A 19076-nucleotide genomic window follows, 5' to 3' on the forward strand; every position below is an offset into this window, starting at 1 on the left:
TAGTGTTTTGAGGACTTCTTCGAAGCTGCTGTGAATTTTGTATTTACGTGTTAGGCATGTGCAAGGCAGGACACAGTCTATGATTTTACAAGTTCCAAGTCTAAAACAAGCTCTCATTAGCTACTCTTGTATTTCTGAAGATTGCAGCTTATCGTTGCACCTTGTATCTGCAATTGAATTTTAAATAATAACTTTTAGGTCAGTACCCAGTAGTTGTTAGTACAGAAGCAACACATTTGTGGAAACTTCTCCAAACTGTTGATTGAAATTTCCGTAGTACCTCTGTTCTGTTAAGAGCAGGAGAATAATACTTTTCTGCATGGGGCTTTTGTGCTTACATGCCATGGAGGTAGGAGCTGTATACAAATTTAACTTTGTCATTTATAGCCAGCACTTCGGTTTTTTTGTCTGAACCCAGTGATTTTAAAACATCATTGCAGGAGTCATTTTCCTCTTGCAAGTAATAAACATGCCACATCCTTTAAAGACAAAGTGTGAAACATAGCTGTAATTGCTCAGTTTTGGTGCCAAGAATAAGTGGTTTGAAGACAGCTTAGCACCCTTATCCCTAGGGAGATGTAAATTATCACAGGCAACACCAGACACAGTAACAGTGCGCTCACATGGCATGTGCAGGACAAACGGGGATCAGGCCCAGCCAACATGGGTTCATGAAAGGCAGGTCCTGCTTGACCAACCTGATCTCCTTCTATGACCAGGTGACCTGCCTAGTGGATGAGGGAAAGGCTGTGGATGTTATCTACCTGGACTTCAGCAAGGCCTTTGACACTGTCTCTCATGGCATACTCCTTGAGAAGCTGGCGGCTCATGGCTTAGACAAGTGTACTCTTCGCTGGGTAAAAAACTGGCTGGCTGGATGAGCCCAAACGGTTGTGGTGAATGGAGTTAAATCCAGTTGGTGGTGGGTCACAAGTGGTATTCCCAAGAGCTCAGTACTGTGACAAGTCCTGTGTAATATCTTTATCAATGATCTGGATGAGGGATCGAGTGCACCCTCAGCAAGTTTGTGGATGACACCAAGTTGGGAGGGAGGGTCGATCTGCTCGAGGGTGGGAAGGCTCTACAGAGGGATCTGGACAGGCTGGATCGATGGGCCGAGGCCAATCGTATGAAGTTCAACAAGGCCAAGCGCCGGGTCCTGCACTTCGGTCACAGCAACCCCATGCAGTGCTACAGGCTTGGGGAAGAGTGGCTGGAAAGCTGCCCGGTAGAGAAAGACCTGGGGGTGCTGGTTGACAGCCAGCTGAACATGAGCCAGCAGTGTGCTCAGGTGGCCAAAGCGGCCAACAGCATCCTGGCCTGTATCAGAAATAGTGTGGCCAGCAGGACTAGGGAGGTGACTGTTCCCCTGTACTCGGCACTGGTGAGGCCGCACCTCGAGTACTGTGTTCACGTTTGGGCCCCTCACTGCAAGAAAGACATTGAGTTGCTGGAGCGTGTCCAGAGAAGGGCAACCAAGTTGGTGAGGGGCCTGGAGCACAAGTCTTATGAGGAGCGGCTGAGGGAGCTGGGGTTGTTCAGTCTAGAAAAGAGGAGGCTGAGGGGAGACCTTATCGCTCTCTACGACTATCTGAAAGGGGGTTGTAGTGAGGTGGGTGCTGGTCTTTTCTGTCAGGTGGCTGGAGATAGGACAAGAGGAAATGGCCTCAAGTTGCACCAGGGGAGGTTTAGATTGGATATTAGGAAAAATTTCTTCACCAAAAGGGTTGTCAGGTATTGGAACAGGCTGCCCAGGGAAGTGGTTGAGTCACCATCCCTGGAGGTATTCAAAAAGCACATTGACAAGGCACTTTGGGACATGGTTTAGTGGGCATGGTTGATGGTTGGAGTCCATGATCCTGAAGGTCTTTTCCAACATAAGTGATTCTATGCTTCTATAATTCTATGATTCTTTCTTGAGGTTTGCTTTTCAAATAAGTTTTTATTTGCTCAGTAATGATTTTTGTGTGCGTGTGTTTCCGTCCCTGCCAAAAAAGATAAGTAAATACAGTAGAAGAATGGCAGTTATGGTTAAGCTTAGTCCGTAATGAAATGGCCTTAAGCAACTAATTGATAGACACTGAGGATACTTTCTGTAAGTGGGGAGAAATCCATCTGCATAGAAACTAGTTTGCCATTCCTTCTTGTTCTGTGTGCACAGATCAAAAGAAGACTCAAAATGCATCTCTCTGTTCACTGAAAGTTGTTTCTCATCTAGAAGACACACATACCAACTGGAGTTGACTTTTATGGCATGTGTACCAGTAACCAGAATTCCTCTGGTTTTGTCAGGAAGAGGAAACTCTTAAAAAGCTTATTGAGACTACTGGTATTAGCAAAAGCCCTGGCCATTAAACACCTGAGCACTAACTACGGGGAGTAAATCTGGCATCTTTGCCTATGTTCAGCAAAGATCTGTACCAAGTACAAATGCAACTTGGACTACCTGGAAGGTTTATCACGTAGGGGGGGTTCACGCATCACATTGTACACAAACCTGATGAATTGACCAGCTGGGACTATGAAAACTGATAGGAGATTAGCTGTACATGTAATTTACAGAAAACCACACTGGCATGAGCAGCAGCACATCAGTCATCAAATTTCTTTCTTGGGCTTTGCTAGAGAAGAGCTAGTATCATCTCTCACTTCAGTATACGAGTCACTTATTTTGATGGCCCAAGCAAACGATTTTCGTCTGTATTCTCATAGCATGAGGAATATTCAGTAGTGCCCCCATGGCCTACATTTGGGTGAGGATTGAATATAAACAGTCATAAAGCAGGAATCATGTCTCTGGCAGATGTGATCTTTTTCTGCAACTTCATGTTTTGGAGATATGATAAACAATAGTCAACTGGCATTTACTTAAAGAAGCTACAAGGGTCCTACTGGAAAGAAACAATGAAGAAGATCTATGTCAGGTCTCTGAGCTTGAATGAAGCATGGGGCCTAGGGGCATTGCAAGTGCCTTCCTTTTATATACTTTCCTACCAGTCTGACTGATCCCCCTGGTTATTGTCAGAGCTAGTCAAAACTGGGACATGCCCATCCATGTAGTTGTCTGTTGGCCAAGGGTAGACTTTTTGCATGCCAGCAACCACAGCCAGCTGGGTTCCAGAACAAGTATATCCGTCGCCTTTCATGGGATGAGGACTTAAATTTCTCATGTCTAGACTGCCAGCATATTGATGTCTGGCTGGTAGCTGGGTAGGTATTTTGAAGAATAATTTTTCCTTGGCTTTATGAGAAGTCCTCTACAGTTGGAAAAGGTTCTGAATATAAATCACTGAATGTGAAAATTCTTCAGATTTTCCAGTTGTCTTTAAAGAAGAGCATATAATACCTGTAACATGCCATGAAGAAGTCCATACTTAAAAAATTCATTAGGTCTTCACCCAAACTTTACGGAGAGCTATAAAATATTTTGGAATCTAGGCTTGAAGTTTGTGCTATTGTGGAAGAATATTGCGATGCAAGCATCTTATTTTGTAACTGTTGCAGCAAACTCTAAAATAGCTCTTAGCCTCTGGTAAGTATCCCATTGGTATTTAGAAACTTGAAAAATCTTTTTGAAGCTATCTACAAAGTCAGGTTTCTACTTCTAAAGGTTCTAAGAAATTAAAAGAGCAATTTGATTCAATGATTATTATTAAATGGTAGCAACTAAAAGAGGAAAACTTGGAACTAAAACATACCTATTAAAAAATAAATATTTACACGTACAGGGCTTTACACTGTTTTTATTGCAAGTGTAGGCTACACAATTAATCAGTGCTTCTGTTATCTTAATAATCTGTCTGCTTGCTGTTGTAAATAACTTACACTTGCTGGTGGAGTTGCTGACAGCTATTTAGACTTTCAGCTTCTAGAAATGATACTAATTGTCTGTGTTTGCGGCTTCTAAAAGCGTTTGCTTCTGAGGTAATTTTCACAGCTAATGTACCTCAAAGTGTTCACTGTTTGTATTTATTTTCTTTAGATGTGTATTTCCAAAGTGTGAATCTCTCTAATAGATTTAATTCACCTGAGACTATAAAAGGACCCAGTAGCTTTTGCTGAAAATGTTACCTTGTTTGTGACATTTGTTTATCTTTGTGGAAGAGAGAATGTTCTCCTGTAACGCCTCATGTAACCTGTGAAACCTTGCACCTTGGGGAAGGATGCACGCATGAAATTTTCACACTTACACCTGCACAGAGCCAGGGAAATTGGACTGCAGGGAGTTCTTGCAGGGAGTGGGTGGGATGGGTTGCATGCACTTCCCCACCCACAGGCTCTCTCTGTGGAAAAGTGGTGGAAACTTGACCCATATCAGAAAAAATCTGGTATTCTGAATATCCCCTCCCGTTCCCCACTTTGGCAGCGGTGTGGGGTCACCACGCAGCAGAACACAAAATGTACCCTTCCTCCTCCTCTCCACAAACATGTTGGTCTTTGTGCTCTTCATCGTAAATTCAGTCTGAGAACAGAGGACCTTTACTCACCTCTGCCATATCTGTTCAAGTTTCACCCATAGAACATCTTTCATTTCAAGAGCAGCGAAGAGCTGTTGGACATGTAATTTATTCCTGCAGCCCCCTGTGCCTTGGCAGGTATTGTTAACCAGCTTCGGCAGTGAGACTGGTGGACGTACAAAGGTTCTGGCTTACTTGTGATCATGCTGTAAGCCACTGGCTGTGCCAGGAAGGAAAAAAAGAGATTTCCTGACTTACTCTGCTGCAGTCTTAACGTGAGACAATTCTCCCTCCTGAAATGTTTGGGTTTAGCCCCTGGTAGTAGTTATAAAAGCATGTTAAATATCAGACTTCTCAGCCTGAGACCATCCGTTTCCCTCGCAATCACGTACACCACCCCCACCATCCCCCCTCCTGGGGTTGCATGTCACCAGCGTTGGGGTTACAGCAGAAGACAAAAAGAAAGGCATTTTCCCATATGATTGTTTAACCAGAAGATGGACTAGGGAAACATGTTCAGGTGGAGGGGGTGTGATTATGTTAGAAATAGAGGGGTGTTTCCCCACGAGTAGAAGGCAGCAGGCTTCCAGGGAATCCAGTTATTCAGATCTCCTCTGGCTCTATGTCTGTGTAAGATCTTGTCCCCCTTGACTGGGGCATAGCTTGCTTTATAAATCAGCGGTGTTACATGGTGAGCAAGCTGTCTTTGTAAGTGCTCTCCTAGCATACCAAGAAGTACTTTTGCCAAATTTGTTACTGGTGAAATGACAGCTATTGGGTATAAAGGGAGTTTACACACTTTCTGCACATTAAATCATTTGAAACTCACATTCTGTTTATGTAGAAATTAGATTACTACTAGGAGGTTTCAGATCAGGTTTTCTTTAAGAACTAAATAATATGCAGAATTTGTAATTCTGCCAGAAGGACATGGAATTGTAATGAATCATTTTATTTAGCCTTTGCTTACCCCAGAAGAAGCAGCAACATTTCTTTTGCTGCCGCAATTGCCTCGAAGGCAGGAGCATCATGGAATTCAACTTGCATTTGTTATCAGTATATGGGAGATTTCATCACTTTTCACTTCACCATGGTAGTGATTCACTTTGTGCTTATTTGTGTATTTTTGCTATTGTTTCAAAAACATTTATTTTGGCTCTGCTCTTTTTGGGTCTTTGTGGGTATACTATCTAGTTGGCTGCTTAAATCAAAGGGTGTAGTTGTGAGCTGTGATTTCTCTACCTTTTATCTGTTTTGTCAGTGTCTGTCTTAAAACTACAGCAGTGTTGTTAAAAGGAAGAGCTTACTATGACATGAATCAGCCATGTTTTTTCAAGGAGCTTGGTTCAGGTGAGAAGCTGTAAAGTTTAGCTAGGAACTGATGTGAAAGTTCACCTGCTGGAAACAGCTTTGGAGCAGCAACACAACAAGGACATAATGAAAATATGTACAAGAAAAGACAAAGCCTAAAGTCATTTATGAAAATATATATGTAATTTAAATGTAAAAAAGACTGATTTTCACAATTTGCTGTGGTTTATACATTTAAAAAATATTTCTGGAATTTCCCCCCTAACTTTTTGTTTATTATTGGGCATAATTTTTTATTATCATTAATTATAGTACAGTCTGTTTAAGCTGCTCAGCATACTGCTGTCCTTCACAGCATTTGCAAAATAAATAGTGAACACATAAAAATGTCTAATTAAATCACTCTCCATGTCCACTGATACCTCTGAAAGTATCATAGATTTACTTCAAATGCTATGCTAGATATGGGAGAGTTTTGTTTATAAGTTACATGAACTGAAACAGTCAGACGGAAAGGTAGTTTTTGTTTCAACTCTTAGCCATTCGAAGTTCATGTTGATTTGAGGGTTAATGACTCTATCTTCCCTCTGAAAAGGGAAGCAGTTGTACTGGAAACCTGGATAATTTTAAGAAATCTTTTGCAATGGATTTGTTCTTTTGATTGATACCTAACTAGACTTGATTGTCATTAGAATAGAATATCTTACTAAAATCAAGAGGTTGGGTTTTTTTTAAATGTAAGGAGGAAGAGAAAAATTGTGATTCACATGGAAGCCTAAAAAGCTTATTTAAATTCATTAGAGAACAATAGTTCCTTAGTTTGCTCTTGTGGAAGCCTCCCCCTCTTCTGTGTTTCTCTTCCCTGACACAGTTAGGAGAAAAAAGTGTTTAAAAGCTATTTTGGAAGCTTGGTTCCCTATTCTTTTCCTGTCTTTCATGATCTGCATATTCCTTATACTTTATAACAGATGGATCAATTAATTGATCTGGAGACAAAAATTAATCTGGTGACCAACTGCTTTATTTCTCTCTTGTTCTAAGGCCCAAGTTGCAGTCTATAAAAATTTTTACCTTTAGCTCTAGAAGCCAGGATTAAACTCCTTTTAAAAAAGTCAAGGCTGTAGAGTAAGCGTCTCACTTCTGTGTTTTCCATAAAAGTTTGGTTATTATGATTTTTTAATAAAATTGTATATGCTTTCTCATTTTTCTTAGAATTTTTGTCTTAGCTGTTCACTTTTGTGTCACCTTTGTGTATTATTCATTCAACCTCTTTTCTGTGCAATTCCACCATTTTTTCCCCCCATGGTTTTCTTTTCATCTCACTGCCCCTGTTCCTTTTTCATTTCCTCCAAAGGAAAACATGAATCCCTCTTATCTGAGTTCTTTCAAATCTGATGAAACAAACTCACCTATTTGTGCTTAGAAGTTTTATATTGTGTTTTCCCATTCCTAGCTTATCTTTCACAGATTTTATTAGTGTGGCCTTGTGTTCCCAGACAAGGCTGAACATGCAAAAATTGGTCAAGAATTTCATCACTTATAATGAACTAATTTGTGAGCATTTCAAACTACTTTTGGATTTGTAAATTTACAAAATGTTCAAGAGGCGCCATTAACCTTAACAAGTCCATGACAAAAATCCAGTTGACTTAATTAGTGAAGAATTTTCCCCCTGGCTGTTGGAATTGAGGAAATCTAGTGGTTTGCTCCTTCTTCATGAATATCAGCCATGTGTCAGTAACAGTCACGTTTGGTAAGTAGCAGAAGAACCTTTAGATGCTATTTTATTTATTGGGAAGAAAGGCAGTTTTTTGCAGCGCTGGTTGTGTCAGCTGTAAGCATTATGTCATCATGACGTGTGAGTGTATTTTTTCAGGTTAAAGGTTTTGAAAGTTTTGGGGTTTTTTAACCTGTACAGTAGTAACTGTGCTTCTAAAGTAAATAGCTGTGGCAAATTGTTTTTCTTGGAAGTGTTAAGAAATAAAATCAGAAGACAAAGAAAAACATACAGTTGTAGCTCACTTGGGATTAATGGTTTTGGACAGGAACCAAAATTATGTAACACGTGAAAATGCTAGGAAATTTATTAAGAAGTCATACATCAAACTTAGCAATCCATACCACACTCCAGTTAAACATGTGGTATGAAATGAGTACATATATTAACACAGTCATTTTGCCTGAATCAGGATTATAGAACTTACTCAGCTTACAGCTGAAGCATGGCATTTTTTTTTTATAACATTTATTTATAAATCACAATTTTTGCAGTCAAAATTAAGTGGTTTTCTGTATTTGGTATGAACATAAGGTGCTGGATGAGCAAAGCAGGAAATGGGATACTCCACATCATTTTACCTGTTTTTTACAGGCAGGTTTTGGCTATGTACTCAAAGATTCTTCAGATTAATTCCAGTGCCCTGTCCGCATTTTGGAAAGCTGAATTTTTCTTCCCCCTACAAAGTCTTTCAGCCAGACTTCTCCATTTTTGCTTCATGTTTTGTTTTCTTTCAATGACAACCCGAATTCTCTGGTTAAAAAGCTAGCTTTCAATTTGTGAACTCAAAACGTATTTTTCCACTGATTCCCGTGAGCTATGAGCAAAGAAGTTTATCTGAAGCTAGCAATAATTGCGTAACTTTCTCACTTCTGACTCTAAACAAGGAAGAAGGATGATCTGATTTATGAAGACACGGAAGAGTCTACTCTGAATAGAAACAAGTGTGGCTTCAATTGAAGCCTATGGGCTTGGTGATCCCCAGCCCCGGGGAATATTGCTCTGGGAGACTGCTATCCCCCAGGGAAAAAAACTGAGCCCACAGTCCTGCAAAACATCTGAATCCCACTGCAGGGAAGCCAGGCCAGGAGCACACCGCTAAAGGTTGCATTATTATATTTTGAATCTCTGCATAATGTAAGCTGAATGTCTTTTCTTTGTCTCAAGTGAGCAAGATTTTGTCTTTTCTCACCATGTGATAGCTTCTTTTCCCAGTTTGATCTCCAGGCAAATTGTTGGAAATAAGTCAGTGACGTTTTCCCACTGGAGGGTTTTGTTTGGTTTCACAGACCTCAGGTCCTAAAAAGAAAATAGAAATAATGTCTATTAGTATCCCTGCTAACTACTGCATGAGTTAGCCTGGGGTGGAAGGAGATGGTGTTTGCATAATACGACAGCAGGATTGTAAGTACACTGTTGCTTCTAGTTTATTCTGTGTGCATAGTTGCCATCATGTGTTTTATGTTATCTTTTTTATTTCTTTTTCTCGTAAAGCAAGATCATAAGTATGTTACCCCAGCAGGTTAAATTTCAATTTACTTTAGCAGTGTTTCTGTACTTTTCATCTTTCTTCTTAAAATCCCTCTGGAGATAAAGAGGCCACTATTAGGAAGGTTGTTTGCTGAACTAGTTCCACTATAGCTTTTTTCACTGAAGCTGAAATATTTATCTCTGTTTCAGCTTTCATAAGGTGATTAAGCCGTCCTCAACTCAGTTGAAAACCTGCAAAGTTTCAGTTTACTCTGTTACTTAAAATGTCTGACTTGTGGATGACAGTGTCACCATCAGTTTTCCTTGATCCAGGTGAATTTGTTCTCCCAACCTGAGCTCTTTCACCCCATACGCTTTTGTAACTGCCTTCCATTAGCTGGTCTCTTATATGGTACCATGGACAAGAAGGCACATATCACTATATGGTATTTAAATTAAACAGATTTTCCCTGCCGTAATATTGACCATGTGTTACATATGTATTGAAGGGGTTAATGGAGGGGTTGCAGGCTGGAGGTGGATATGTTGGAATGCTTTGAGAATCGATTCCAGCTAATGGAAAAAAATGCTTTAAAAGTGAGCTGGTTTGGTTCCCACAGTGAACAACAGAGAGTGGAAACAACACTTAATAAACCCTTCAGAAGTAAATCCTCTGATTTTTCCTTTCACCACCATCTATGCAAGAAATGCCCGCTTTCTTCTCAATGGGCAGTATTTCTTCCTGCAGTGTATTTACCTTACTCTGTTAGGTATCAAGAGAAAGCTCTTTATGTCTTTGGACAAAAAAAGATTTGAAAAATGTGTTCTGTTCATGTGTCCTCTAAGACTTAAGTTTTATTGACTTTGCACATTTTTGTTTAAACAGCAGGTTGACCAAAACCAACCAACCCTAAGATTCCTTCTCAACTGCCCCTATCTGGTTTCCAGTAAATTGAAGAAGCTTTAACTATATGCATCTTGGTTTACAAAGATAGATGCTGCAAATGAAAATCTCAGTTGTACTTGGGTTATGGCGGAATGTTGCCTCTTCTGATTTTTCTGTGTGTCACCTCCATTTTAAAAATTAAGGCACTTAGAAGATTTGTCAAACATAACCTGTTACTTGTGCAAATAATACATGATTACATTTGTTGTTGTTGTTTGGGGTTTTTTTTACTATATAGTTCTCATGCAGAGTTGAGGGGCTTACAGTAAAATTTTTGCATTGCTAATTAAGATGATTATATACAGATTTAAATTAAGGAAGAGGTTTTGTTCTATTGTTAAATCTCACTGAAAAATCCAAACTTTATTTTGCATTTAAGAATTGGCATGATTTTAAATGCAGGGCGTATTTGTTGTGAACCATGAACAGTCTTTATGAAACCTGAAGAAGATTTGTGAAAACAGCCTGTAATAAAAATCACACATGCTTCATAAAACACTACTTGATAGATATCACTTGCACCATTAAGAACTAAACGACAAAGGATGTAATTTCAGTTCTGGCATGCAATATTAATCGAAAGCCTTTAAAGCATCTTGCTGATGGGAACTATGACAACATGACATTGAAGAATTACGAACTAGAGACATCTATCTTAATCAGATTTTCAAAGTAAATGCCATAAAATAGAAAGTTATTTTATCAATCTTCACAGGGTCACATATCATATAGGGTATATAGCTTTTTAGCTTGTTTATTCCAAAAAAACCAGGGACAAAAAATTCTGCCTTTCAAGTAAGTTTTAAAGTTCAGTTTCATATACTTTACAAAGTTTTTGTGAAAAGATTGTTAGTAACTGATGGTTTCTGTTTGCTGCAGTAAGATTTCTAAAACATTATGGAGAACTGAATTATAAAACAGAGCTGAGCGTGCACAGGTATTATCAGTATGGAGTGGTTGAGGGGAAATACTTTGCTGAATGGATGCGAAATGGAAAGACAAAGTTACAGGTGTACCTTTAATCTGAAGTAACACTCCTGTAGGTAGCACATCTGAAAGACACAACTGAAAGATATTGGTAAAAATATTTTTTCTTCAGTTCTTAAATATTGCATTTTTCATGCATGATTCATTTCTTTGTTTTCCAGCATATATTTAACTGGTAAAGAACAGCTTCCTTTTACGGTATAGGAAATTATCAACATGTACTTTGTGGTTTAAAATACCAATGTTATGTGTTAGGGACTATCCTACTGCCCTCCAGGGAGCTCCAGCTACTTCTCTACTCTTGTCATCTGGCAGATCTTAGACACTTGACCATGTGTGCACCATGAGACCATTTTGAGTTTCTCCACAATCAAATAAGTCTGTCTTCCCTTTCACGGCAGAAGTCTTTATTTCTCTTTAAAAAGTAAAATAATGTTGAGATTTAAAGAAAAATATGTAATGTGAATAACAAAATTCACATTTTTTTTATCATTGCTTCCAAACTTGGGATGCATAAGCAAAGCAATGCAATCTTTCAGAGCATATCCTGCAGTTAAATTCACTGGTAGTTTCTCACTCCTGGGTAGCTTGACAGGTTGTCAGACCTTACAGGCAGTGTAGTGATGGGGAGACAAACATTGGCCCACTTTGATCAAGCTACTTGTATGACTTTTTCCCATTTTATATTATAATAGTATACACACACACATACACAAGATGCATGTCTTGATCAAAGTGTCCTTGTCACTTCTCCACATTCTTGTCAGCACGTAACTAGTACAGAAGCACAAAGTGCTTCAGAGGAAGTCAGCAGCAGTGGCTGCGGGTTAATTCTGTTCCCGTCTGTATGTCCATTAATTGTAAAGCAAGCAGAAAAGGACAGTGCAGGCTGACAACAAATCAGAGTGGGAGGGCTCTCCTGTGGTGGTAGGCACTGTGTCACCTCATTCCTGGGGTTGAGTGTGTGGTTTGGATCCTTAAAGCAGTTGGCAGGGCAGAGCCAATTTGGACATGGATAAGACTAAACAAATACTTCGGATTAACTACAAAATGAGCAGATACAGCAAGTTATCTTGGATTTCCACTATAGCTTGTAGTAAATGATCAGAAAGGAAACTTTGACTCTTGTACACCTTGGCAGAAAAAGTACACTGAAGCAGTGGTTCATTCAAAAGACAGATCTGCCTAATTACAAATGAACACTTAAATACACAATTTTTCTCTAAACCCATAACCTTCTTTTTGTTTTCATTAATTAAATACAGCTTCTCATGAAAGGTGTTCCCAGACCAGACACTTCTGGAGTGAATGGTTTTACTTGCCTGCAGAATCACTGAAGTCCTGGCCATAGCGGTACAGGTAGCCTCTTACCCCCTCATAAGCAGGGACCTAAAAAAAAGAGCTCCTTTGGGAGCTCTAGGAATAATTAAGCCAATAATACCTACTTTCTTCAATTTGCAGGGATTTCTAAGGTAAATCCCACTTCTGCTTACAGTACTTTTGGAGATACATCCATTAATTAGGTAAAATTTCAAGTCCATCAAAGTGTTTTATTGAGGAAATCAAACCAGTTCTTATGGAAATTACTTTTGACTGCTAGCAATCAAGGGCTAGCAGAGGAGGGACCAGTGACCTGGAAACGAAAGGTTATCTTTTTTGTTACCAGTTTACTAAAACATTCAGTCTACTCCAGCTGCTTACTTCTGGTATGTATTGTGGATATTTCCCTTACCATGGCAGAGACTCTTCCAAAGCAAGAGGAAAAAAGGAGCAACTTCACTAGAAGGAGTTAAGACTCTCACAGACATAGATACTGAATTACATTATGTTCACATTTGAAATGTTTATATCACAATGGAAGTCTTCGCTTTTTTGTTTGTCATGGAAACTCAAAGTTAACGTTAATTATACACTATTAAAAAGCCAAATCCTTATCAAATGGAAATCACCTCTTTTTCCTAGATGAGTAGCTAGCTGGCAGGTCTCAGTTTTCTGTCTGTTATAGAAAGGCTATCACACAAAATGTGCAACAAATTACCTTTTTTCATGGATACTTGGTCTGCTTTTCTCCTTCTGTGTTAACCCCTTTTCCCCAAATGGCAGTGGTTATTGTAAATATCTCTCTCTCCTTTTTACTGTCACACGTGCATTTTCCTGTATTCTTTCTTATGCTGTTCAAATTCTGTAACAATTAAATGATAATATTAATTAAATGTAAATTACATTTTGAAAAAGAAAAGAGAAAAAGGGTTTGTGAAAGGCTACAGAGTGCATATAATTTACCTCTACAATTGAAATGGCTGCTTTGCTTCACTGTGGTTCCCTAGGGTAAATAACAATTTAAATGTGTTTTGAAAAATTCATGTAACTGTAGTAAGACAGCTTTCTACCCGATTTCTTGTGACTTTTCCAAGTTCTGTACATATGTTTGCATGCATAATTATCTGATGCTGACTTATGCAGCAAATGCCTCAAAAATGTGGGGCTTTTTTTGCTCTACCTGAACAACTTGAATGCACAGGCTGGTTGCTGGGCCAATTTACGTTTGCTTCTTGCTGCAGAAATCTCCTCTTTAAGATGAATGGGATTGCTCTACAGTCATTAATGTCTAGACTGAACAAGAAAGTTTTAATTAAAACTTCCCATTTTTAGACATAAGCCCACCTGTACCCATACCTGCTTATTTTTAGTGTAAACCAGACATTCGCATTTAGATTAAATCAATCAGGATAGCATTTAAAATCCAATTTAAAGCAAAGCATCTGTAGCCTTCTGCAATAGCTTTTAAGTGTTTCAACACAATTATACTTTATCAGATTTGAATGCTCTTTCTTCTTCCTGATAGTCTGTAAGAAGGAAGGCTCTAGTAAGTGGTTTGTTGTGAGGGTCCTGGCCAAGTCCCAGGACTGCTCATCTTTTCACTAACTAAGGTAAGAACTGTTTCCCTCTAGGATTCCCATTTTCCAACAAGGTGATTGATAGAGAGGAAGGAGGAGTTAAAGGGTCTCGATACTAGCCATTGTGGCACACGCAGGAGTATTTTCACCAGGAGCAGTCTCCAGTGTTGCAGAGATCATGAAATATGCGTCCGTGTCACAAAACTCACACTGTCTTTATCAGTTCCTTAATTGTGAAAAGTAAAAAACCAGTACTTTTCTGGCTGTGATGCTGATTTCCTAGGAGACCTGTGTGAATCCCTTAACATATATGCCTCCGTTTCCCTGCATGTGCAATGAGAATGTTTTCATAGTGTCAGAGGGATGTCACAAGGCTTAGTTACTACACAAGACTGATAGCTTTGTGTGAAAGTCACAGTAATAATGAAAGCTGTTCTTTAGCTATTAACTCCTTTAAAGAGGAGTGAAAAAAGGGAATCTGGCTCCAGCTTAAGAACAGCATTCAAAACACGACTGTTGTGATGATTGTATCTTCCTCACAAATCAGTGGTGCAAGATTGAAGTTTCTGTTAGAAATTGCGTGGCAGTTGCAAGAACTGTGGATTCAGGAAATCTGGCAGGTTGAAGAAGACATCGAAAGAGCAGTCCTCAGTGATCTGTCATTCAGAATGACAATAGAAGACTGAGGAAATTTAGAGGAATATAGATTTTAGCTCTATTGATTTATGGAAAATCTAATCTTGTTAGGCTCAATTCTACCTGTAGCTCTTGCACAATTAGAAGAGGAATAAATCATTCTAGATTTTTCAGGCGTTTGTGATTCTGTGGGCGCTGTAGATTCTCTGCCAAGTGAAGCCACCCTCAGACACTAGAAAATGTCACCTGGAAGCATCCTATGGAGAGAGACAGTGGGCTTCCAGGATGTGTGCTCTTTGCAAAGTTGCACTTGCTATGCTCTTCTGGCTCCCTTCTAGCCTGTGTCTCACGGTTACAAGCTCACCCCGCAACTCTTAATTTATTTTATGTTACTCTCTAGTTTCGGTGTCAGTAATATTTATACGTTATATAGCAGAAGGGCTTTGTAGGTTCATAGTAAATTTCTTGGGGAATAATCTAAATCCCAAATAGTGGCCTGAGTAGCTGGCCTATGGGCTGAGGAATACCGTTTCACTCCTCCAGCATGTTACCGGCGTACTTACTAGATCTATGTATTTATTTGGGGAGTGCATAAATATCCTTTACAGAGCCTTTACTATGCCTGTTCTTGCTGGTAGAGTGTGTGGGAAGGTCTGACATCTACCTGAAACAAGCCTGCAGGCCTGGCATAGTCCCCTTATGTGGACCCTCCTTTGTGCAAGAGAAGAACATTGTTTTATCCTCTGCTTTTGTCTTCAGCAGAGGATGGTGCAAGATCTTCAGTACTAAAAATGATAGATTAAAAGATTGATTTTCAGCTGAGATTTTAAATGAGAAGAGAAATTAATGAAGAAGAGGGATGTCAGAATAACGTCTCAGCTGGTAGGAGCTGCAGAGGAGGATGGTGTTGCACTGATCACGGCAACACTGTTCAACAAGGCTAGGCAGGTAGGAGAGTCAAAAAAGGGAATAACAAAGACAAAAAGTCAGGTCCTTAAGTCAATACATATATATTTACACATGTATATGTATAACTATTTACACAGACACGTGTGTGCATATATATTTATATATACACATACACCTATATATTATAAAATACAGGGCCACGGTTAAGTCTGCACCAGCCGATAAATAGCTTGTAATCTAAATCAGATAAAATTTTAAGTAGACATGGGAAAAAAGTCTTTGCTAGTGTTAGTCTGTTAACTTTCCTGTAGCTGGCTTGTTGAAATGTGGCTTGAAGCCCTTGATAGTGATTGTAATCGTATGCAATGCCACCCTTTGTGTCGGTTGTGTTGGTAAAGACAAAGCTGAGCAGTTGTATCCTTCCGGGATACAATGTATTAGAGATTTGGTGTTGAAAACCTTATTGGCAATGTAAATGCTGTCATTATTTTAATGACAGATTCAGCGTTGCTGTAGTTTGTGACAACAGTTGTACTGACCACAAAAGATAACTGGAAAGGAGAATGGGGTTCTCGGAAACGCATTTATTCTGAAGGCTGGACTTTCTGTTTAAGCTTAGCATGTCTGTTCCTTAAGATTCTCAAATTTTCTTATGTTCATGACACGAGAAATTACTCACTGTTAAGTTACTTTTATAGTAGTCTCCTGTAAGTTATTAAAAACATCTGTTTCAACAGAAATACTTTTCCTATGTTCTCTGTACTGAGGTATTATTATTGGGTTTGTAACAATTTGCAGTTATAACCAGTTCCAAACAGAGAATTGCTTATGAAGATCAAACAACTAATTTAAAAACAACGTGAAAGCATTTACACTGTGAGCAAAGTGCAGGCCCTGTATCTTCTGCTCTGCCTAAGACTTGTATTTATATTAATAAGTATGTTCTACTACATTAGTTTAGGAAATAGATTGCAATTTGAGTTACATTTTTAAGTGTCATTGCTAAATCATGATAAATGAAGTATTTTGAGGGTTTTTAGATTTTGTGTTCATTGTGTTGTATGACAAGGTTTGTCTTCTATTTATGACTTATTTACTACTGATTATGCAGAACAGATTGTTAAAACCTAGCATTGATGGAGGTATTTGATTGTGGGGTTTACTGTTTTGAGGTTTTGGTTTTAAGTTTTATGGCTGTTGTATGCTTTGGTTAAGTCAAAAAATATTTCCTTTTGTTTTGATGGCCAACTCTCTGATCACCTGTGACTTGCTCCAAACTGTAGTTATATTGCATAGTGTGAAATTGGAAAATCTGTTCTGTGTGCGTTCTAATGGATGTGACGGTCATTAAGTATATGAGTCTTCTGACGTTGTAATCAGATGTGATTCAGTCTGTTAAATATCCATGAAGCAACATCTGCTTCACAGAGTGACCTTCTGCTAAAGAATACTTAGCATCTATTAGCAGATCATAGTGCAGATCTGCCTTATTTGAAATGCACTAAACTAGAGTAGTCTACTGCTGTTTAGCAACTAGCTTGTAATAATTTATTGCAGTTAAGTAAAGCTTAAAAAACTCCATTAAATAATTATAGGGATTATATGCATTTCGAAAACCTTTGTGTTCTGCTGAAATTACCCATTTAATTTCAGGGTTGGTTTGTTAAAAAAAGCTGAAATCTAAAGGCACATTAGGGGATCTGTCAGATGCTATTTTCTGTAGGTGTTAATAAACCAGATTAAAAAAAAAACTGAAACAAATTAAAACCAAAAGCAATTTTACCATCTGTTGTATATTAATTAGAACTTTGTGTATCAAGGGTAAACTTGCTCTTAGAGAATGTCACTGAATGTCTGCTAGTAGAACAGTATGCAGATATATTAGATAGGATTATGTTGAATTTCTCATTCTGTTTTGGTTGTAGCAAATGCTAAGATGGTGTATAACAAACTTTAATTTTCTTTCTTCTTAGAGCAACCTCCAAATAACCAAGGCCAGTCGACCCTGCAGCCTTTGCCACCTTCTCACAAGCAACATTCAGCACAGCATCACCCATCCATCACCTCACTTAACAGAAACTCACTGACAAATAGGAGGAATCAGAGTCCGGCCCCGCCGGCTGCTTTGCCCGCCGAGCTGCAAACCACACCTGAGTCAGTCCAGCTGCAGGACAGCTGGGTCCTTGGCAGTAATGCGCCACTGGAAAGCAGGTAATTACTTAGGCACTACTACAGACTATGGCACTTCTAAAGAAAACATTTAGCTTGATGAAAGATGACCAGCAGCTAATACTTCCCCTCATTCAGGAAACAAACCCGAAAACTTTTCAGTACTAAAAAAATCTATCTCTAAAATACACAATGACACTCTTTTCCCTTGCAATGCCTATTGCAAAGTAATTGGACTCAGAGAATATATTAATTTTTCCAGACAAGCATTTTCCTTCCTGTTCATAATCTGTGACTTTTGACTGTTGGAAGAAATTTCTTGCCTTGCGTGCCAGTGCCAGATATGTTGTGTGTCAAATACATACTGCCATGCAGATAGAATGTCAAGGAACTTTCAGTAATACTTTTTAAGTCTTGTACTTGGTCTCTTTAAAGAAATACCCATGTGAGGCTATATTAAAGTTGCCTAGGATTTGGTGAGACGAAGGAACTCAGTTCTGGTATAATGATAAATTTGTCCTCATTCTTTTTTGTCTTCTAGAATTGATAACTGGCTCTAGGAAAGAAGCAGCTAATATTAAAGGGTGACACTAGCTTCTTGAGATGCAGAATGATGTATAATGCAGAATGATCTATAAAAAAATTGTATAGGACTTATTGGCACAGATCTGAATTTACCTACAGTGATTAATTAATACTCATGTTACACTCACTCAGCACTAATTTTTTATTAACGAAAGCCATAATACTCCAATTTAGTCATCAAACTGAGCATTTATAACTATATTGAAGCTGACACTAATTCTTGAAAATGTTTATGAAATCCCTTCAGTTCATTCTTTGAATCCCTTTAAATTATGTTTTGTAACGAAGTAAAGATAGTCCAGCTGATTTTGACTAATGTAAAACATACATGACCTTAAGATTCTCTATTAGGTAGTTTTGTCCCCATAGATGTTTCAGGCAACTCTTCTGCCTGGCTGTTGGGAATGGCTATTCCTTTCCTTAGTTTTCTTGGACCCTCCTGTATTGCTTATTTGACGTAGACACTGCGGAACAGGATTCCACTGAAGGGATTTCATCATCATACTGAGACAAATTAGTACATTAAGAAAGATTTTTCTTACAGAACAAGTAAGTTTTTGTAGTGGGAATAAGATGTTTGACGTTTTCCAGACACTGGTTAATCTTCAGTAGATGCGTAAGGTCTTTGATGGTTGCTACTATTGCCGTATATGTTTTTATTGTGTTTATAAAGAAAAAGACACAGGAGTTGAATGAGAATACCATTTCCAACCTGGAGTAAATATTTTTTGCCAAGTAGAGTCTCTTCATCTTTTAAATGTTCCTGATGAAAAGCTAAGGGTATTTGAGTGTTCAAGTTTTGAACACTTGTGAATGAGCTGAAATGTGAAAATTTCACATAAAAACTGACAGAGAGCACTACTGTAGTTTCTGTAATAGTCTCACTTGGTTGGAACTCTGGAGGTGAAGAACCCATCTTATTTGTCATTGAT

The 19076-nt window shown here is 38.6% G+C and overlaps 1 protein-coding gene across 17 annotated transcripts in view; it reads left to right on the plus strand.

Moving 5' to 3' along the window:
• TENM3 (teneurin transmembrane protein 3) overlaps positions 1-19076 on the plus strand; it is a 641819-nt gene that overhangs the window by 475262 nt on the left and 147481 nt on the right. For all 17 annotated transcript variants that reach the window (XM_052779556.1, XM_052779554.1, XM_052779572.1 and 14 more), the window contains one exon: positions 17364-17601. In XM_052779556.1, coding sequence (XP_052635516.1) covers positions 17364-17601 — 238 coding nt within the window. The remainder of the gene's footprint in view (positions 1-17363; positions 17602-19076) is intronic.

The sequence above is a fragment of the Harpia harpyja genome, chromosome 2, assembly GCF_026419915.1.
Source record: "Harpia harpyja isolate bHarHar1 chromosome 2, bHarHar1 primary haplotype, whole genome shotgun sequence".
Lineage (NCBI taxonomy): Eukaryota > Metazoa > Chordata > Aves > Accipitriformes > Accipitridae > Harpia > Harpia harpyja.